This window comes from Protopterus annectens, chromosome 1.part0 (assembly GCF_019279795.1).
Source record: "Protopterus annectens isolate FY-2018-M chromosome 1.part0, PAN1.0, whole genome shotgun sequence".
Taxonomy (NCBI): Eukaryota; Metazoa; Chordata; order Ceratodontiformes; family Protopteridae; genus Protopterus; species Protopterus annectens.
The window spans coordinates 29,765,931-29,781,648 of NC_056725.1; the positions used below are offsets into that span (position 1 = coordinate 29,765,931).

Below are 15,718 nucleotides of genomic sequence, written 5' to 3' on the forward strand. Positions count from 1 at the left end.
GCTTTGTAAATTCCTTTTCAGGTAAAGGGGAATACAATCAGGTAGCAATACCTCTTATTGGACTGTCATGAAAATGCACATGCTGTATTTTTTTTTCCACCAAGTCCTTACCCCTTCCACTTTGTATAGTGAGCTTACCTGGTTAGCAAACAGATAACAGAAATTGCTACGCAACATTTGGATCTTTGCCTCACTACTTTTGACTCTGGAACAATGACGGGCATGTGTTTCAGACTTTGTATCCTTCAGAAACTGCTTGCTACTAAAAAGCATATTATTCAAGCAACTTTTTTAGCTATACAAGGGAAACACTGAAATCTTTTCCTGACTTTTGGGTCTTTCATGTTTTTTACAGCAGTAAGATGAGATACATTTCCGGCTCATTATTTATGTATTCATTCACTTGTTCAGGCAGATAACTGAGGTGTGCTATCATTCAAGTGCCTGTAATTGTGTGTGTGTGTGTGTGTGTGTGTGTGTGTGTGTGCGCGCGCGCATGTGTATAAATACTTGGTTTCTGTAACATGCAGCAATTATGGTTTAAAGGAAAGAATTTATTTTGGTCAACAGGAACATCAAGATATGAGTCCTGTTCCTTGGTACGATCATTTTTGTTTTTATTTTCTTTTGATTGTGTGTTTATTATTTGGCTGTGAATAAACTGGACAACCTGAATTCTATGTGTTTAATGTTAATAGGGTCTAGATAACTGTCACTGTTAAAGTGACACCTTGACCCATATGCAGTTATGGGAAAAAAGGGTTGGTGATGGATGGATTTTAATTTTGTATGTATATATATATATATATATATATATATATATATATATTTTTTTTTTTGCAAGCACATTGACATGGAATGCACTTTGCTGGGCTACAACAGTCTGGCAGGTACTTAATGCAGATGACCAAGGTTATGAGCTGTTTCTGTAGTGCAGGGTTTGTCTCCTTCACCTTCCGTTTCTTTGTTGTGCAACTCTGAACAAGTCACTTCAACTGACAGTGCTCCTGGGCTGCCCCTGGAAAGGGACACTTGCGTACAATGGGCAGTCCCAAGCTGTTATCAAATAAGCTGTCCATTTGTTTAATGAATTCCTACACCCTTTGAACTGTTAATTAGTACTTCACTACATACTGTAACTGTATTGTAGTTTGGAACTAGATAAACCAGTAAATAAATCCAGTAGAACCAGGAATCCAGGACGCCAGTTAGATAGTGTAGAAATGATCCATCTTTATTGAAACCAACAGTTTTAGCGCTTTCATCTCCGTAGTAGAGACTTCATCAGAAACAATTAACTGCATTTAATTATTCAGAAGTTTATATATTACATACAACAATACATTTTAACAAAGTTTTTAAATAATAATTTGTGTTCTAAACTAGACCCAAGGTGCCAAATACACACATTAAAATAAAATAAAATAAAAACAAAAATACAAAAGGCATATATGTTTAACATATATAGTTTAGTAGTTTCATAAAAATATTTTTTAGGTTTGTATTGTTTTAAATGTTAATTATTATGTGATGTCATTGATTCAAATACTATATAAATGTGTAATTAAATGCAGTTAATTGTTTCTGATGAAGTCTCTACTACGGAGATGAAAGCGCTAAAAAGTACAGTTTTGTACCTACCATAAATGTAGATGTTCGAAGATCCACATTGCTGCAGTCATAACCTGTGGGTAGTCCGCTGTCCTCGGTCGGCCTGAATACCAAAGTGTTAGGCTGGCGTCGGTCATGGTCGCTTAGATCTGACGTCAGTACGCCGTAGTACTAAAGCGCATGACCGACGTCATATCCTCAGTCTTTCTTGCCCCAGATGTCAGAAGGCCCTAAAAAGAAAGGCCAAAGCCAAAAAACAGGAAAAATATCCAACCACCCATGTACCAACAATATTTTATAACCCAAACCACACAACCACCCCAAACTACAGTGGGGAAGGAGGGAGGGAAAATTGGACTGCAGCAATGTGGATCTTCGAACATCTACATTTATGGTAGGTACAAAACTGTACTATGTTCTTCATCTCACATTGCTGCAGTCATAACCTGTGGGTAGAATCCCAAAGCAAAAGTAAAGGGAGGTTGGTAAAACTATAAAGCATTGGGGGCTGCTAGCATGCCCTGCAAAACTGCAGTGGCAAACCCCGCTCTAGATTTTGAATAAAGAGGGAGATGGTAATGCTTAGAAAAAGTGTGCACTGAACTCCAAGTAGCTGCCTCCAAAATATCTTTAGTAGCTACACCCCTCAGAAAGGCAGTAGAAGTGGCAGTAGCCCTAGTGGAATGAGGTCTGATTCCAGCTGGAATCTCCTTACCATGATGAGAATAACAAAAAGCAATACAATGGCCAATCCACTTAGAAATAGTTTGTTTAGAAACAGGTTTCCCTTGAGAACCCAAAGCAAAAGAAACAAACAACTGTTGAGACTGTCTGAACCCTTTAGTTCTGCTCAAATAATAACGCAACTGCCTGTGGATATCCAAAGAGTGCAAAATGTTTTCCCCTTTATTTTGGGGATCAGCATAAAAGTAGGCAAATGAATAGACTGGTTCAAGGCCACATTTGAGACCACTTTAGGCATGAAAGTAGGGTTAGTACGAAAGAGACCCTATCCTTATGAAAAATTAGGAAGGGTTCAACTGCCATTAGAGCCTGTAATTCAGATACCCTTCTAGCAGACGAATGGCCAACAAAAAGCTGTCTTCCAAGATAAAACTTCAACTCAGCTGTAGCTGCAGGCTCAAAAGGAGATAAAGTGAGTTTCTCCAACACAAAATTGAGATCCCAGGAAGGAGTAGGAGCTCTACGTGGGGTCTTATGTTCTTTGCCCTCTAAGAAATTGCTTAAACAAAGGATGAGAGAACAATGGTGGGTCACAGTCATAGTGAGCAGAAATGGCTGCAGCATGAACTTTTACAGAGGAGAAAGACAAACCTTTGTCTAGTAATTCTTTAAGATACTGGAGTGAAACACTCAAATTAGGTACTGAAACATCAAAATCCTTTGCATTACACCAAAGAAAAAATCTCCTCCATTTATCAGCATAAACCTTCCTTGTACTAGGCCGTCTGGCCTCCAAAACAACATTCAAAACTTGTTGAGGAAGCTGCGACCCTCCAGGGTCTAGAACAGAATATGCCAGGCTGTCAGATGCAGGGACTGTATCCTGACATTGAGGAAATGATAGCCTGCCTGGGACAAAAGGTGTGGACTTGCTGGCAAAGGCCAAGGAGGCTCTCGTACTAAACTCCTCAGCAGAGGGTACCAGTGCTGACGTGGCCAATCTGGAGCTATAAGAATCATGGATGGCTTGTCCTGTCTGACCTTCAAGAGCACCTTGGGAAGGAGAGGCAGAGGAGGAAAGGCATAGACGTGAAGGTTGTTCCAACTGAATGATAGAGCATCCACTTTCCAAGCTTTTGGATGAAACATCTTTGTGCAAAACTTTGGCAGCTGGAAATTTAGTGGAGAAGCGAACAGATCTATGTCTGGAGTCCCCCAAAACACTGTCGAAATACATGAGGATCCAGTTTCCACTCGTGGGGATCCACCATCTGTCTGCTCAAAACATCCGCTAAGGAGTTCTGTGCTCCTGGCAGAAACCTTGCTTGAAGAGTGAGGTGCAAACTGAGAGCCGTCTCCCACAAAATCATAGCTTGCCTGCAAAGTGGGTACGAATGGGTTCCCCCTTGCTTGTTGATGTACCACATGACAGTTGTGTTGTCTGTTTGAATCAACACATGTCCTGGGTGTAGTAGATCCTTGAAGGCCATCAATGCAAATTGGACTGCTAACATCTCCTTCATGTTGATATGCAATGCTGAAGTCTGGCAGGCCACGTGTCTTGAACCCATTTTCCATTGAGGTGTGCTCTCCAAGCCTTGTCCGAGGCATCTGTCGTTAAGATCTGACTCGCCTCTGGTCGGGTCACAGAGAGTCCCTTGTTTAGGTGACATTCCTGAGCCCACCACAAAAATTCCTTTTGAATGCAAGGTATTATCTGAATGACAGTGTCCAAATCGTGGCAGTGTTAAGGCCCATACACTCTTGAGATACCATTGTAACTTCCTCATATGCAGTTTGGCATTGGGAAGTACCAGAATACAAGATGCCATGAACCCCAAGGCTTGAAGGACTGTCCTTGCAGTCAGCCTTGACAGGTGAGACAATTGCTGGAAGTAAAGGGAAAGATTTCTTTGCTTGTCCGGGGTCAAAAACGCCATCTGAGAGGCTGTATTCAGTCTCACACCCAGAAAGCACATGTCCTGAGAGGGTACTAGACTGGACTTTATTTCGTTCACAGAATACCCTAGGCACCTTAACACTGCCATAACATACTGAAGATGGTGAAGTAGCTTGTCTTTGTCTTGAGCCAGAATCAGGCAATCGTCCAAGTAAGGATAAATCTGTATTCCTCTTAACCTGAAGAAGGCTATCACCGAGCCAGAACCTTTGTGAATACCCCATGCAGTAGATAAGTCAAAGGGCAATGCAGAGAACTGATAATGTAAAGTCCCAGCCCAGAAACGCAGGAATCTCCTGCAGCTTGGCCTGATAGGAATATGAAGATAAGCCTCCTTGAGATCCAGAGTTACCATCCAGTGATCTTTGCCTAGCATAGGTAGAAGCTGTTGCAAAGTCAACATTTTGAATTTTGGAATATCCAGGTATGTGTTGAGAATAGACAAATCCAGAATCGGCCTCCAAGTGTCCCCCTTCTTTGGTACAAGAAACAGGCGAGAATAAAATCCTAGGCCCACCTCTAATGGAGGCACCTGCTGGATAGCTCCCATTTGAAGAAGTAAAGAAATCTGTTTGTGAGCCTCTGCCTTTTGCTGAGGAGGAACGTCTGGCATGCCTTTGAAAGGGGGCAATGTGTGGAAATAAAACTTGTAGCCTCGGTTTATAATGTCCAACACCCATTTGTCCTGGGTTACTAAAAGCCAATTTTGCCTGAAAAGTGCTAACTTTCCCCCTAGAGGAGCTGCCAGACAAGAAGAATCAGGCAGCTGAAGATGTAGGTCATTGGGTCTGCTTACGAAAGGACTGGCCCCTGTCCTCACCAGCAGACTGCGCAGGGGAACTCCACGTCCTAGGCCTAAAAGAACCCTGTGCATGAGCTCTGCCCCTACCATGCCTAGATCTGCCCCTAGACTGTAAATCAGAAGAAGGGTAAGCCCAACCCTTAGTAGGCCAATTTCTGCTAAACTTAGGGGGCTGCACTTGTAAGAAATCTTTAACAGTCTGCATAGACTTAGCTTTGTCCTCCATTTTCTTCAAGACTGACTCCACAGGAGAACCAAACAAAACTTCAGACTGAAGTGGAGCATCCAGAATTCGAGCTTTAACATGCTCTGACAAGTTCTGATCCTTAAGCCAAGCGTGCCTACGAATAACTGATCCAGTGGCAGCCACCCTAGAAAAGGCCTGCAAAGCATCAAAACCACACTGCAAGGAATGCTTACCCACTTGATCAGAGGCATGAACCAAATCCTGTAATTCTTTACACTCTATGCCTTCTGCTAAAGCATCCACCTTAGATTTCAATTGACTAAGAAGAAAATTCTGGTATTTCAGCATATGAAACTGGCAATTTAAAGCCCTCATTGCAAGCGTGGAAGAGGTATACACTTTTTTACCCCACCTGTCCAGAGCTCTAGAGTCCTTATCCATAGGAACTGGGTTCTTTACAACAGAAGCCCTGACACCCTTAGGTCCCTGGCTAATAGTTTCAGGGTCCGCCCTAGGGCTCTTATACAAATATTTATGAGCCTCAGGCACCCTGTAATACCTGTCTGGCTTAACTGGGGCAGGAGGCAAAGAATCTGGATTAAGTGAAGCCTCAGAGAAAACATCCTGTACCACATCCAAGACCGGAGGTATAGCCAAGGGCCTATGTTGAGGTAAAAACAAGAATTCCCTAAGCCTCTTTCGGGAATCTGAGAAATCCTGACCTTCCCATTTAAAATGCTCCCTCATAAAATGCAAGGTTTCTGAAAAAGAAAAATCCTCTGGAGGGGAAGCAGAGGGACTAGAATCCTCTGCGTCAGAATCAGAATAAGGGGGAAAATCCTGAATGTCTTCAGCCGAAGACTCTGAATAATCTGAAGAATGCTCCAATCCTTCCACCTCTGGCTCCACCCTAGGCCTCTTATCTGGAGGGGGCATAGAACCTCTAATTAAGGTAATTAAATCTTCTACCATTTTAAGCATGTGTTTTTTAGGCATAGAACCTGCAGAACTAGGACTGACACCAGAGGAAGATAACCCAGGCCTGGCCTTAGAAGGTACCTTAGAAACAGAGGGAGAAGGCCTAACCACCTTATGCAAAGAAGGGAGCACAGCCACCTGAGAGGCCCCCTCAGCCTGACTCCTGAGAGGCCACATCTTGCAAAACTAAAGGTTCCTCCTGAGACTCAACAGAAACCTCGGCCGGATCCACAGACTCCACCGTGGTCTCTAAAGAACCGGCGTCCGGAACGGACGACTCATCCTGCCTGGATTTCAAAGATTTCTCCTTGCGCTTCTTCGCGGTAGCGGGCGTCGGAGGATCCGACGGCATATTATAATTACACCGCTTACCAAAGACAAGCCTAGCACAATCTAACCTACGCTTAATAGTGCGCTTATTAAATTTAGCACAAAAGCGACACCCGACTACGTCGTGCTCAGGCCCCAAACAAGGAATACAAAGAGAGTGGTAATCCCTATGAGGTATCTGTTTCCCACAAGAAATACAATTATTCACTTTTTCTGACATCCGGAATTAACTGAGGCAAGAAAAGACAAAAATATTCCCCAATGGGGTACTTAGCCCAACTTGGTCTTCGGTCTGAAACTCGGAATAGGAAAATTTCAGGATGCCGAACGGCACTTGCAAACTCTGCTTCTGCTTCGGACCATGCGGCAAGAAAGACTGAGGATATGACGTCGGTCATGCGCTTTAGTACTACGGCGTACTGACGTCAGATCTAAGCGACCATGACCGACGCCAGCCTAACACTTTGGTATTCGGGCCGACCGAGGACAGCGGACTACCCACAGGTTATGACTGCAGCAATGTGAGATGAAGAACATCTGTTGGTTTCAATAAAGATGGATCATTTCTACACTAACTGGCATCCTGGATTCCTGGTTCTACTGGATTTATTTACATCTTGTAGTTTATTGGGTTGCCAGCTGCATTTTCAATAAATGCAAGTTTCAAGGGAAGATAAGTTTGCTGTTGCTCATCCTAAAAATGTTTTCAATGTAGAACAGTTTTCTGCTTAGCAAACAGTTGTCAATATTTTTGCTGTAAAATATGAAATGTTTGAAATTAAATCCAAATCTTTCTGATCACTGTAAAAGTAAAATAAACAAATACATAAATAAATATAATGTGTGCACACTGACAGCTCTGAGTAGTGTTTTATGGTAATTGAGAAGAGATAGCCAAGTAACGGGATATTAGTATGGCTGCTTAAGGTCCAATTTGACCTTGATCCGGCTCTGAATGCTAGGGTATGTGGGAAAGCGTTCAAGTCCCACCCCAGAAAACACTTAATTTCTCTGTAGGTGCGAGCTCAAATTCACAATCTGCTAGCTGACAGACTGCAATGAAGTGGACTGTAATCAAACATTGCATTCTAAAAACTGAACATTTAATACTATTATAGACGACAGCAATATATGGCCAATCATTTCAAACAAGAAACCAAGGCTTAGGTATGGGTGCCTAAATAAGCCAATGATACACATGCTCCAAAAAATATTTCTTTAGTATTAAGTGTTAACAATCTGTAATAAAAGCCTTCTGGACATTAAGCATTTCCTGAAAAGGGAGACTGCATTCCAAATGCTTCTGGGAAGCTAAACGACAGAGACCACGAAGTGTAGTCAATTTAACTTATGAGAAATGTCCTAGAGACAGAGGCATTTGCTGACATCTCTTTACTGGGGGATCCCTGCACACTGAAAAGGGTAGTGCAGATTCTATTACCTCTAGTCCGACACTAGAATAAGCAAAGAGTATCTTTGTGAAGAAATTATAGTTTTCCATGGACATAAATTACCATCTTACTGTCTTAGACAAACAAAGGAAGTAGGGTTTTGAAGTACAAAATATTTAAACAAAAGCAATGAACAAAAAAGATGTACTTTTTGATAAACCTGATTTTTTTTTTTGCATAAACACTGCCAACTCTATAATGAACTAAAAATCAAGCAGCAAACAACCAGACAAAGTGAAAAACAGCATATGTAATGTATACTTTGCAGGTTGACTTCTCATTGCAATACCTCATTAAAAAGAAGTTCTCTCCTCTGCTGTTTCCTGAGGTCCATCTTCTTCACAGCTACCAGTTTCCCTGTGCTTTTTACTGTTGCTATACAGACAACACCTGTAGATCCCTCGCCTATCTTGATAAAGTTATCCAGATAGGTCCTTGGGTCACCTGGGTCTACGACCATCTGCAAAGCAGCCTTAAACTGTTCATGAGATACTCGTTGTGGTTCTCGCTGGGGGGATTTTTGCTGTGGCGGGCACTGTGGATGCTGAGAGTTTGACTGCACTGGATGTGCTAACTGGGGGTCAGAAGCATGTGGAACCAAACCTGATTGCAATGATCCCGCAGGGTTGTATTTGTGCTGGCCCTGACGGGTCTTGCATATAGTACTTTTGCTGTCACTCAGTGGACCACTGTGCAATCTATCTTCAGATTTTCCAATGTGATGATCCATCTAAAGAAGAAAAAAAAAAAATGTACTAGTCAACAGATTAAAAGGAAGATTGTTTTCAACACATTACTGAGCTAGGTTAATTCATTAAGAGAATATCAGCAAGAAAATTCTCAGAACTGTTACTGCCGAAACGCATAACAAAATCTTACTATCAAATGTATTGCCAAATCATGGATCTTTTGTTCAAGATTTTGCAACCATGTTCAGTTAAAAACAGTATGCGAGAGACCACAATAACAATCTTTGAACAATTAAGACAATTAAAAATAAATACTTGCCTATTTATTAGAATACAAATGAGCCTTCCTCACCAAAACAACAAGTACTTAGGCCACATCCAAATGCTGCAAAACTAAATAAAATGAACCACCAAAACACGATCTACTGTGGACACCCCATTTGGGCAGTTAGACAAAATTAATGGCTAATGTGTTGCTGTGAAGTACGGCAATTCATAGGTTCATAGAAGATTACTAAACTAACGTCTCAAGAGCCTTCACAAAACTAGTTAATTATTATCTGGATTTACCCAGATTTTCGATGCCCAAGGGATAGAGGATGGCTTAGGTTTGGGGCTAAGCCTTTGAGTATTTTATGGACTGCCCTGCCATAAGGGACATAGGTGCTACCCCAGGAGTGAATTTATGATTCCCCATCCATTGATCCAAATAGCATCTGAAGAGGATCAGGGAAGGGCTCTACTTCATGTGAATAGTTGCCTGTTCCATAGAAGAGGTAATATCAAACACATACCTGTCCACCAGCATGTTTTGTTCACATCAGACCAGGTTTAGATCCATGGATCAGATATTCCTTATTCTGTTTGTTTTGCAAAGATGTAACAGTTCCATCAAGACTGGATTTGAGAATGCCTTACAAGTTAGGTATAGATCTCACGTTAGGTGGTAGGAGACAAATAATGTTGTTTACAACCCGGATGGACATTTTTGTAAGGAACTTCTGAGGCCGCTCCAGTTGTTGCTAGTGTCTGGTCAGGTACATGAAGAAAGATGCATTGCACTCAGTTATTGGTCTAATGAGGGCATAGTATTGTGGGACTACATAACCTTCTTAGATCTGGATGCCATGCACTTACTTATAAGCTGTGTCACAGAGAAGGACTTCCTCACCACCGCAGACATAAGTTGGTGAAATTTCAGTTTACTGTCTGTGTGTGTGTGTGTACCTATATCTTTAGGTCCACTCTTAGGGGTGTACTATTAATGACTCTAGCACCAACTGACTGACCAAGTTTGCTGATAAAGGCCATCTATAGTAACCTTGACTTCAAAGAAGTATATGCAGAACAGGAGAGATCCCAGGACTGAGACCTGTGGTTAACACCACAAGTAACTGACCTGGTGATGGATCTGGATCCCACCACTCAACACGTGTAGGGATTTATTCCCAATTCTGAGAGTTTATCTACAATACCAGAGTAGGGAATTGTGCCAAATGCCTTAGCCACCTCAAGTAGGCAGCATACACTGTTTTACAGTCATCCGTGGCCTTGGTGACTTTCTTGAAGATGTCCAATAGAATGAGCAGGCATGACCTGCCTCGACTATGCTGAACTGGTTTGGGTCCAATGTTTGGAGATTTCCAATGTCACTGTTCATCAGGTCCAAGATTTTATTTTCCACAGCCTTGCATATGAGAACAGTGAAAAGCATGGGTGTGTAATTTCCTGGGTATGTTAATGGCCACCCTTTATGCAGAAGGTGACCTTTGCTATCCTCCACTCCCCAGGGATAAAGCCTGTCTGAAGCCTGTGGTTAAAATAGAGATCCTACTGAGCCTAACAGGTCATGTTTCAAGGTATTTAGGAAGCATCCTAGGATATTGTCAGGACCCATTGAGGCTATGTTTTCAGCTTTAGACAGCACAGTGATATGATGGAGGGTATTTCCTGGGGGGGGGGTAACTAGAGGTGATGGTAATTTTCAGCTATAATAGGTTGGAAAATGTAACTGCTCTTTCAAAAGAAAACGCAGAAGTAGCAAATTAACACCTGCATCGAATTAAAAATAAAAGCAGTTCTTTAAAAAAGGTAAAAGTTGTATTTGCATTTTCAGCAAACCCACTTCTTAAAAGAGCACTCCACCCAAAAGCCAAGTTTTTCTCCCAAAAAGTAATTTTCCTTCCCTGTATTTCAACAGTAATCACATACAGAAAACGCACCATTTAAATATGTTTGTCTTTCTTTCCTGCATTTGTCTCATCTGTTACACACAGGCTATAAGAATGGCAGTTGAGGAACTGAAAGCACAACTGCAGGTTGTCAAAACTTTTTCAGATGATATAAGAATGTCATTTGGTCTTGATAAATGTGCAAAAGCAACCTTTAAAGCAAGAAAAATGCAGCACCAGGAAAACATCAGTTTGGGACAAGAATGTGATATAAAAGAACTTGAGCAAGAGGGAGTACATAAATATTTGGGAATTGATGAAGGATCAGCAATAAAACATGAACAAATGCAAATAAAACTTAGTAAGGAATACTTTAGTAGACTTAAATTAACCCTGAAAACAGCACTGACATCTAGGAACAAAATCCAAGCTATAAACCAATTTGCTCTTCCTGTCCTAACTTATAGTTTTGAAATGACTAACTGGCCCCAAAACTTGTTGGATAAATTAGCCAGGAAAACAAGAAGGATGCTCCATGCTCACCAAATGATTTATAAAAAATCAGTATATACCGAGATTATATATTCCCCGTTCCAAAGGTGGGATGGGCCTCCGTGAAATTGATTACATGTATAGATCTGCAATTGTGGACTCCACACATACCTGCTGACCTCACAAGACTCAAATGTAGTGAAAGTTTTGAAACGTGTGGAGACTAAATTCTCTGCTTAATTTAGCAGAAGTATATTGGCATCAAGCAGGAATGGAAATCAAACGAAGTAGAAAAAAATCAGGCAGCAACTGAATGTGCCAAAAAACAAAAGAATGAATATAAGGTGAAGGACCAGATGAGAAGGCAAGAAATGTGGAAAATGCATAAATATAGTAGCAAGTATACAAAACCTATGGAAGAACCTCATGTTTATCAGGAACGAATGCAGGAATGGTTAAGGAAAGACAAATTCAAACCAAGAAATGAAAGGTTAATATTGGCGGCCCAAGATAGTATATTGCATACATGTTGGTTTACAAAGTCCATTGAACATGTAGGAGAAACAGGCAAATGTAGGTTTTGTAAAACTGAATTGTAAATGTTCACCCACCTCATTGCTGGTTGTGATATACTAATGGCAGAAGAACTGCATACTGAAAGCACAATAATGTGGCAAGATTGTTGCACTGGGGTTGTGCAGACATTATGCTACTGAAGTGGCTGAAACACACTGGAAACACGAGCCACAAAGCATCATAGAAAATTGTCTTCATATCACATGGGAAAACCCATCACCAATAGTTCAAAAAGACAGATCCTACAAAACCGGATACAGTGGTCCAAGTAAATAAGACAAAAGTAGCATTGATCATTGAAATCGCCACACCCAGTGACTACAGCGTGTTGCGTACAGAGACACAAAGTCATAAAATATCAGGATTTGCAGGCAGAAACGAGAGCAATGTGTTAGAAAGATATCTAGACAGAAATCGTATTTAGATACATTACCAAGCCATGTAACCCCATATGAACTGCAGGAGTCATTCCTGGGCGCATTACGGGTGCTGCGAAGAGCACTCCTGGATGACGTCAAAGATTGAAACAATACTAATTTCATGAACTTTAACTGTACTTTGACTTAGGAATGTGGTCCATTCCCATCATGGTATTAGAAACCCAAAAGACTTGGAGAAATTAAAAAAATGGCAGAGTAATTAAGTTAGGTGACTTATACCAACTACAAAGACATTAAGAAAACAGTCTCTCTTAAAGACCTTTAAATGTGCCTTATCAGTTACAGATTGCCAGTATCACGCCCCAGATAACAGCATAACCTACAGTCTGAACAAAGGCAGGGCTTTCCAGCTTAGTTTGCTTAGTTTTCAGATGCAAATGTCTCTCTCACCACAAAGAAAACTCAGTACCACAAAGAAAGAAAAAGCAAATATGCTCATCTAACTCTTCTTACTTTGTCAGTATTTGAGTTTGCATTTTTTCTACACTGTAATTTCTGTAGAAGTGCAGGTTTCTTCTGTTTTGTTACAGTATTTTTGCATTGTGTACATTGTTTTGTTAAGACAAGTCAGTGAGTTGGATAAAGATCAACAAAGACTAATCCTAGCTACAACATTTAAAACTGTGAATGCAGCACAAATCATTTCAGCCCAAGTAACACACCTACATGGGTCAGATTTCTCACATTTAAGCACTGAACTGCAGTTGTTACTTTGAAAGGAACAAGCTCCTCAGCTGCATTTTCAACCCTGTCATCCAAACATTCCTTAATATGGTGAAAGAGACAGCTACTAATGAGAATTAAAGGAAGCAAAGTAATTAAAGGAAAACTCCACCTTGGAACTCAAAAAACATTTTTTTCATTGTATATTTGTTTTTGTGCTATTTTAATAACTCAAAATCACTCCAAGTGCTTCTTTTACAATTTTAATGCATTTCTCTCAAAATGGCGGATGATGCCTGCCCTGGTAACATGATCTTATTTTCTTGCTTTCTTCAAGTCCTCTTTATATGACTCATGCCAGACATAAGGAAGTGGTGCTGTTTTCTCATGCCATTAAAATATAATGGCAGGACTGTGCAGCACAGTCATCTAAACACACCTTCTGTAAAAGAGCTGCTCTCTGTTTACCCGACTGAGCCTCATTTATCTCTCTGACAGAGCTTGTTCTGTGGTATAAATAGCTATTAGCTACTTGCAGAAAAAGAAAGCATATAAAAAACAGTTTTTTGTAAGAGGAGTCTTTTGTAGTCCTAACAAACTTGATAAACCATCCCCCATACTCTCATGCTGAGGTGTGAAAACTCTCACTGCAGTAAATGATTCCTTGCTGTTCATTTACAAGTGACAAGTAGTAGGACTCTAAACTTAAGAGTCTGCTACTTCCCAATGCCTTCAGTGGGAGGATTTTTCTCTCTCATGAATGATGCAGACTTAAAATGTGCTTTACTAGTTCCTCAGTTATTTCTGTCATGTTCCCCCTCCTTTTTTCTAATTCATATTTATTTATACTTTGGTAACCAGGAAAGTAAAGTGGCTCCAGGATCCTTTTTCAGCCACAACATAAGCTACAATGGTAAAGATAATAAATGCACTTATCAATACAAAGAAAAAAAAATACTGACAGAAAGACTGACCAAGACTGCATGTGGAACACATAGCCAATGTGTGACCAACTAAATCATTGAGCAAAATTTACTAGAATGTATACATTAATAATGCTTAACTGTATTATGTTTATTATAAATTCAATGTATGCACACATTACTCACACACACATTGTGTGTGTATGTATGTGTTTCTGTATATGTACATAAAGGACGTGTAGAAAAGCGCGTGTATGCATTTAAACACAGTTAAGTACTTCTGATTTCCTTTTCTTAGTGTTCTTAATGCAAGGACACAGAGTAAATGTAAAGTAAATTCAGCTGTATATTATGGTTGCTCTCTTACAATGTAAACACTGACTCAAAGTCAGTGGGAATCTCTTACAATGGATCTGCATGTACCAGATATGCATCCCCCTCTGGAAGGATGTCCCACAAAGCATAAAAGACCTTTTTTATGAACAGTATCAGTGCACCTAGTTGATAGGGTTGCCATCTGACTCTCTTTCTGCAGTTCTGGCCTGTGAGTGTGCGTGTGTGTGTGTGTGTGTGGGGGGGGGGGGGCTTGAAAATGGTAAATGCATTTATGCTTTACAAGAAAAAAATATTTACTGACTTTTCTCTAAATGTCACAGAAATCTTTGCTACTACTCAAGTTATCTTAACGCAAACTATTATAAATAACATCTAAAGCTTAGAATTTCAATACTGTGTTGCTGCTTATGTAAATTTGTCAGAAGAGTTGACAATTGCCTTTAAACCTCTGATTAATCTAATTGCTTTGTTTTGCTATGAAAGGGGAGTGTTAAGTTCTCCTCCCCTCTGCAATGAAAACAGTGGAAACAATTCCACAGCTTTCTGTCTTTTTTTTATATCAGCTGCTGTGTTCCTGACAGCAGGATTAATTGACCATCTAAGATTGACAGCAGTACCTGACAGGGTAAACTACAGATTTAACTTTGTCTATGATATGTCATGCAGGTGGAGACTAACTTCTCTGCAAATTATGTGAGAAGTTGAGTTTAAAAAAAAAAGTAGGTGGGCTTTCCCTTCCTTTGACTCCAATGCAAGGAAATAAAAGTTTTAAAAACTACAAGCAGGTTTCTGGTACATACATAATGCTGGAACCGTATTGTAGGGAGAAAAGAAACTCAACGATTGAGTTAAACTGTATGAGAGGGTGGAGTGTTCCTTTAATTGAAAAATTGCCTATCCAATAAAATTCATGCTAAAAACACCCAATTAAAATTCCATGGAAAAAACCCAAAGGACGCATCACATTATTTGAATCATAAAAAACACAATTATCTGTAATTATATTTACTGTTTAAATTATTATTAACAAAAAAAAATTTTAATTCAGGACACTTACTAATACAATCCTTAACAAAACTCTCTAAATAAAATATAGTTATGATATGTAATGTACAATATAATAATAATGCTGCCATCTGGTGGTATGCCTATAGAATACATCCAGCAGGATCAAAGTTTTGCTGATCTTAAATCTCAATACAGGCTAAAGAGACAAAAAATAATTTAACCCAGGGGGTTTTGTAGATTCCAAAATAATCTGCCAAAACAACTCCCTGTATTCCAACTTCGCCTCCCACATATCTCCTCTTATATCCTTAGGAACCGTTTCCAAAAAAAAAAAAAAAAAAAAAAATGTTGCCTGAGGACAAACCAAAGCGTGCCTATATAATGCGTTATTATTATGCTGTTTTCTATCATCATATA

The 15,718-nt window shown here is 40.1% G+C and overlaps 1 protein-coding gene across 1 annotated transcript in view; it reads right to left on the bottom strand.

Annotated features, from left to right (window-relative positions):
• The window catches only part of PAK4 (p21 (RAC1) activated kinase 4), a gene marked incomplete in the record, with an annotated part of 2,042,725 nt that overhangs the window by 1,063,892 nt on the left and 963,115 nt on the right, over positions 1–15,718 (bottom strand). Inside the window, 1 exon segment of the mRNA XM_044080579.1 lies at positions 8,293–8,733. Within this exon segment, the coding sequence (XP_043936514.1) occupies positions 8,293–8,733 (441 nt within the window).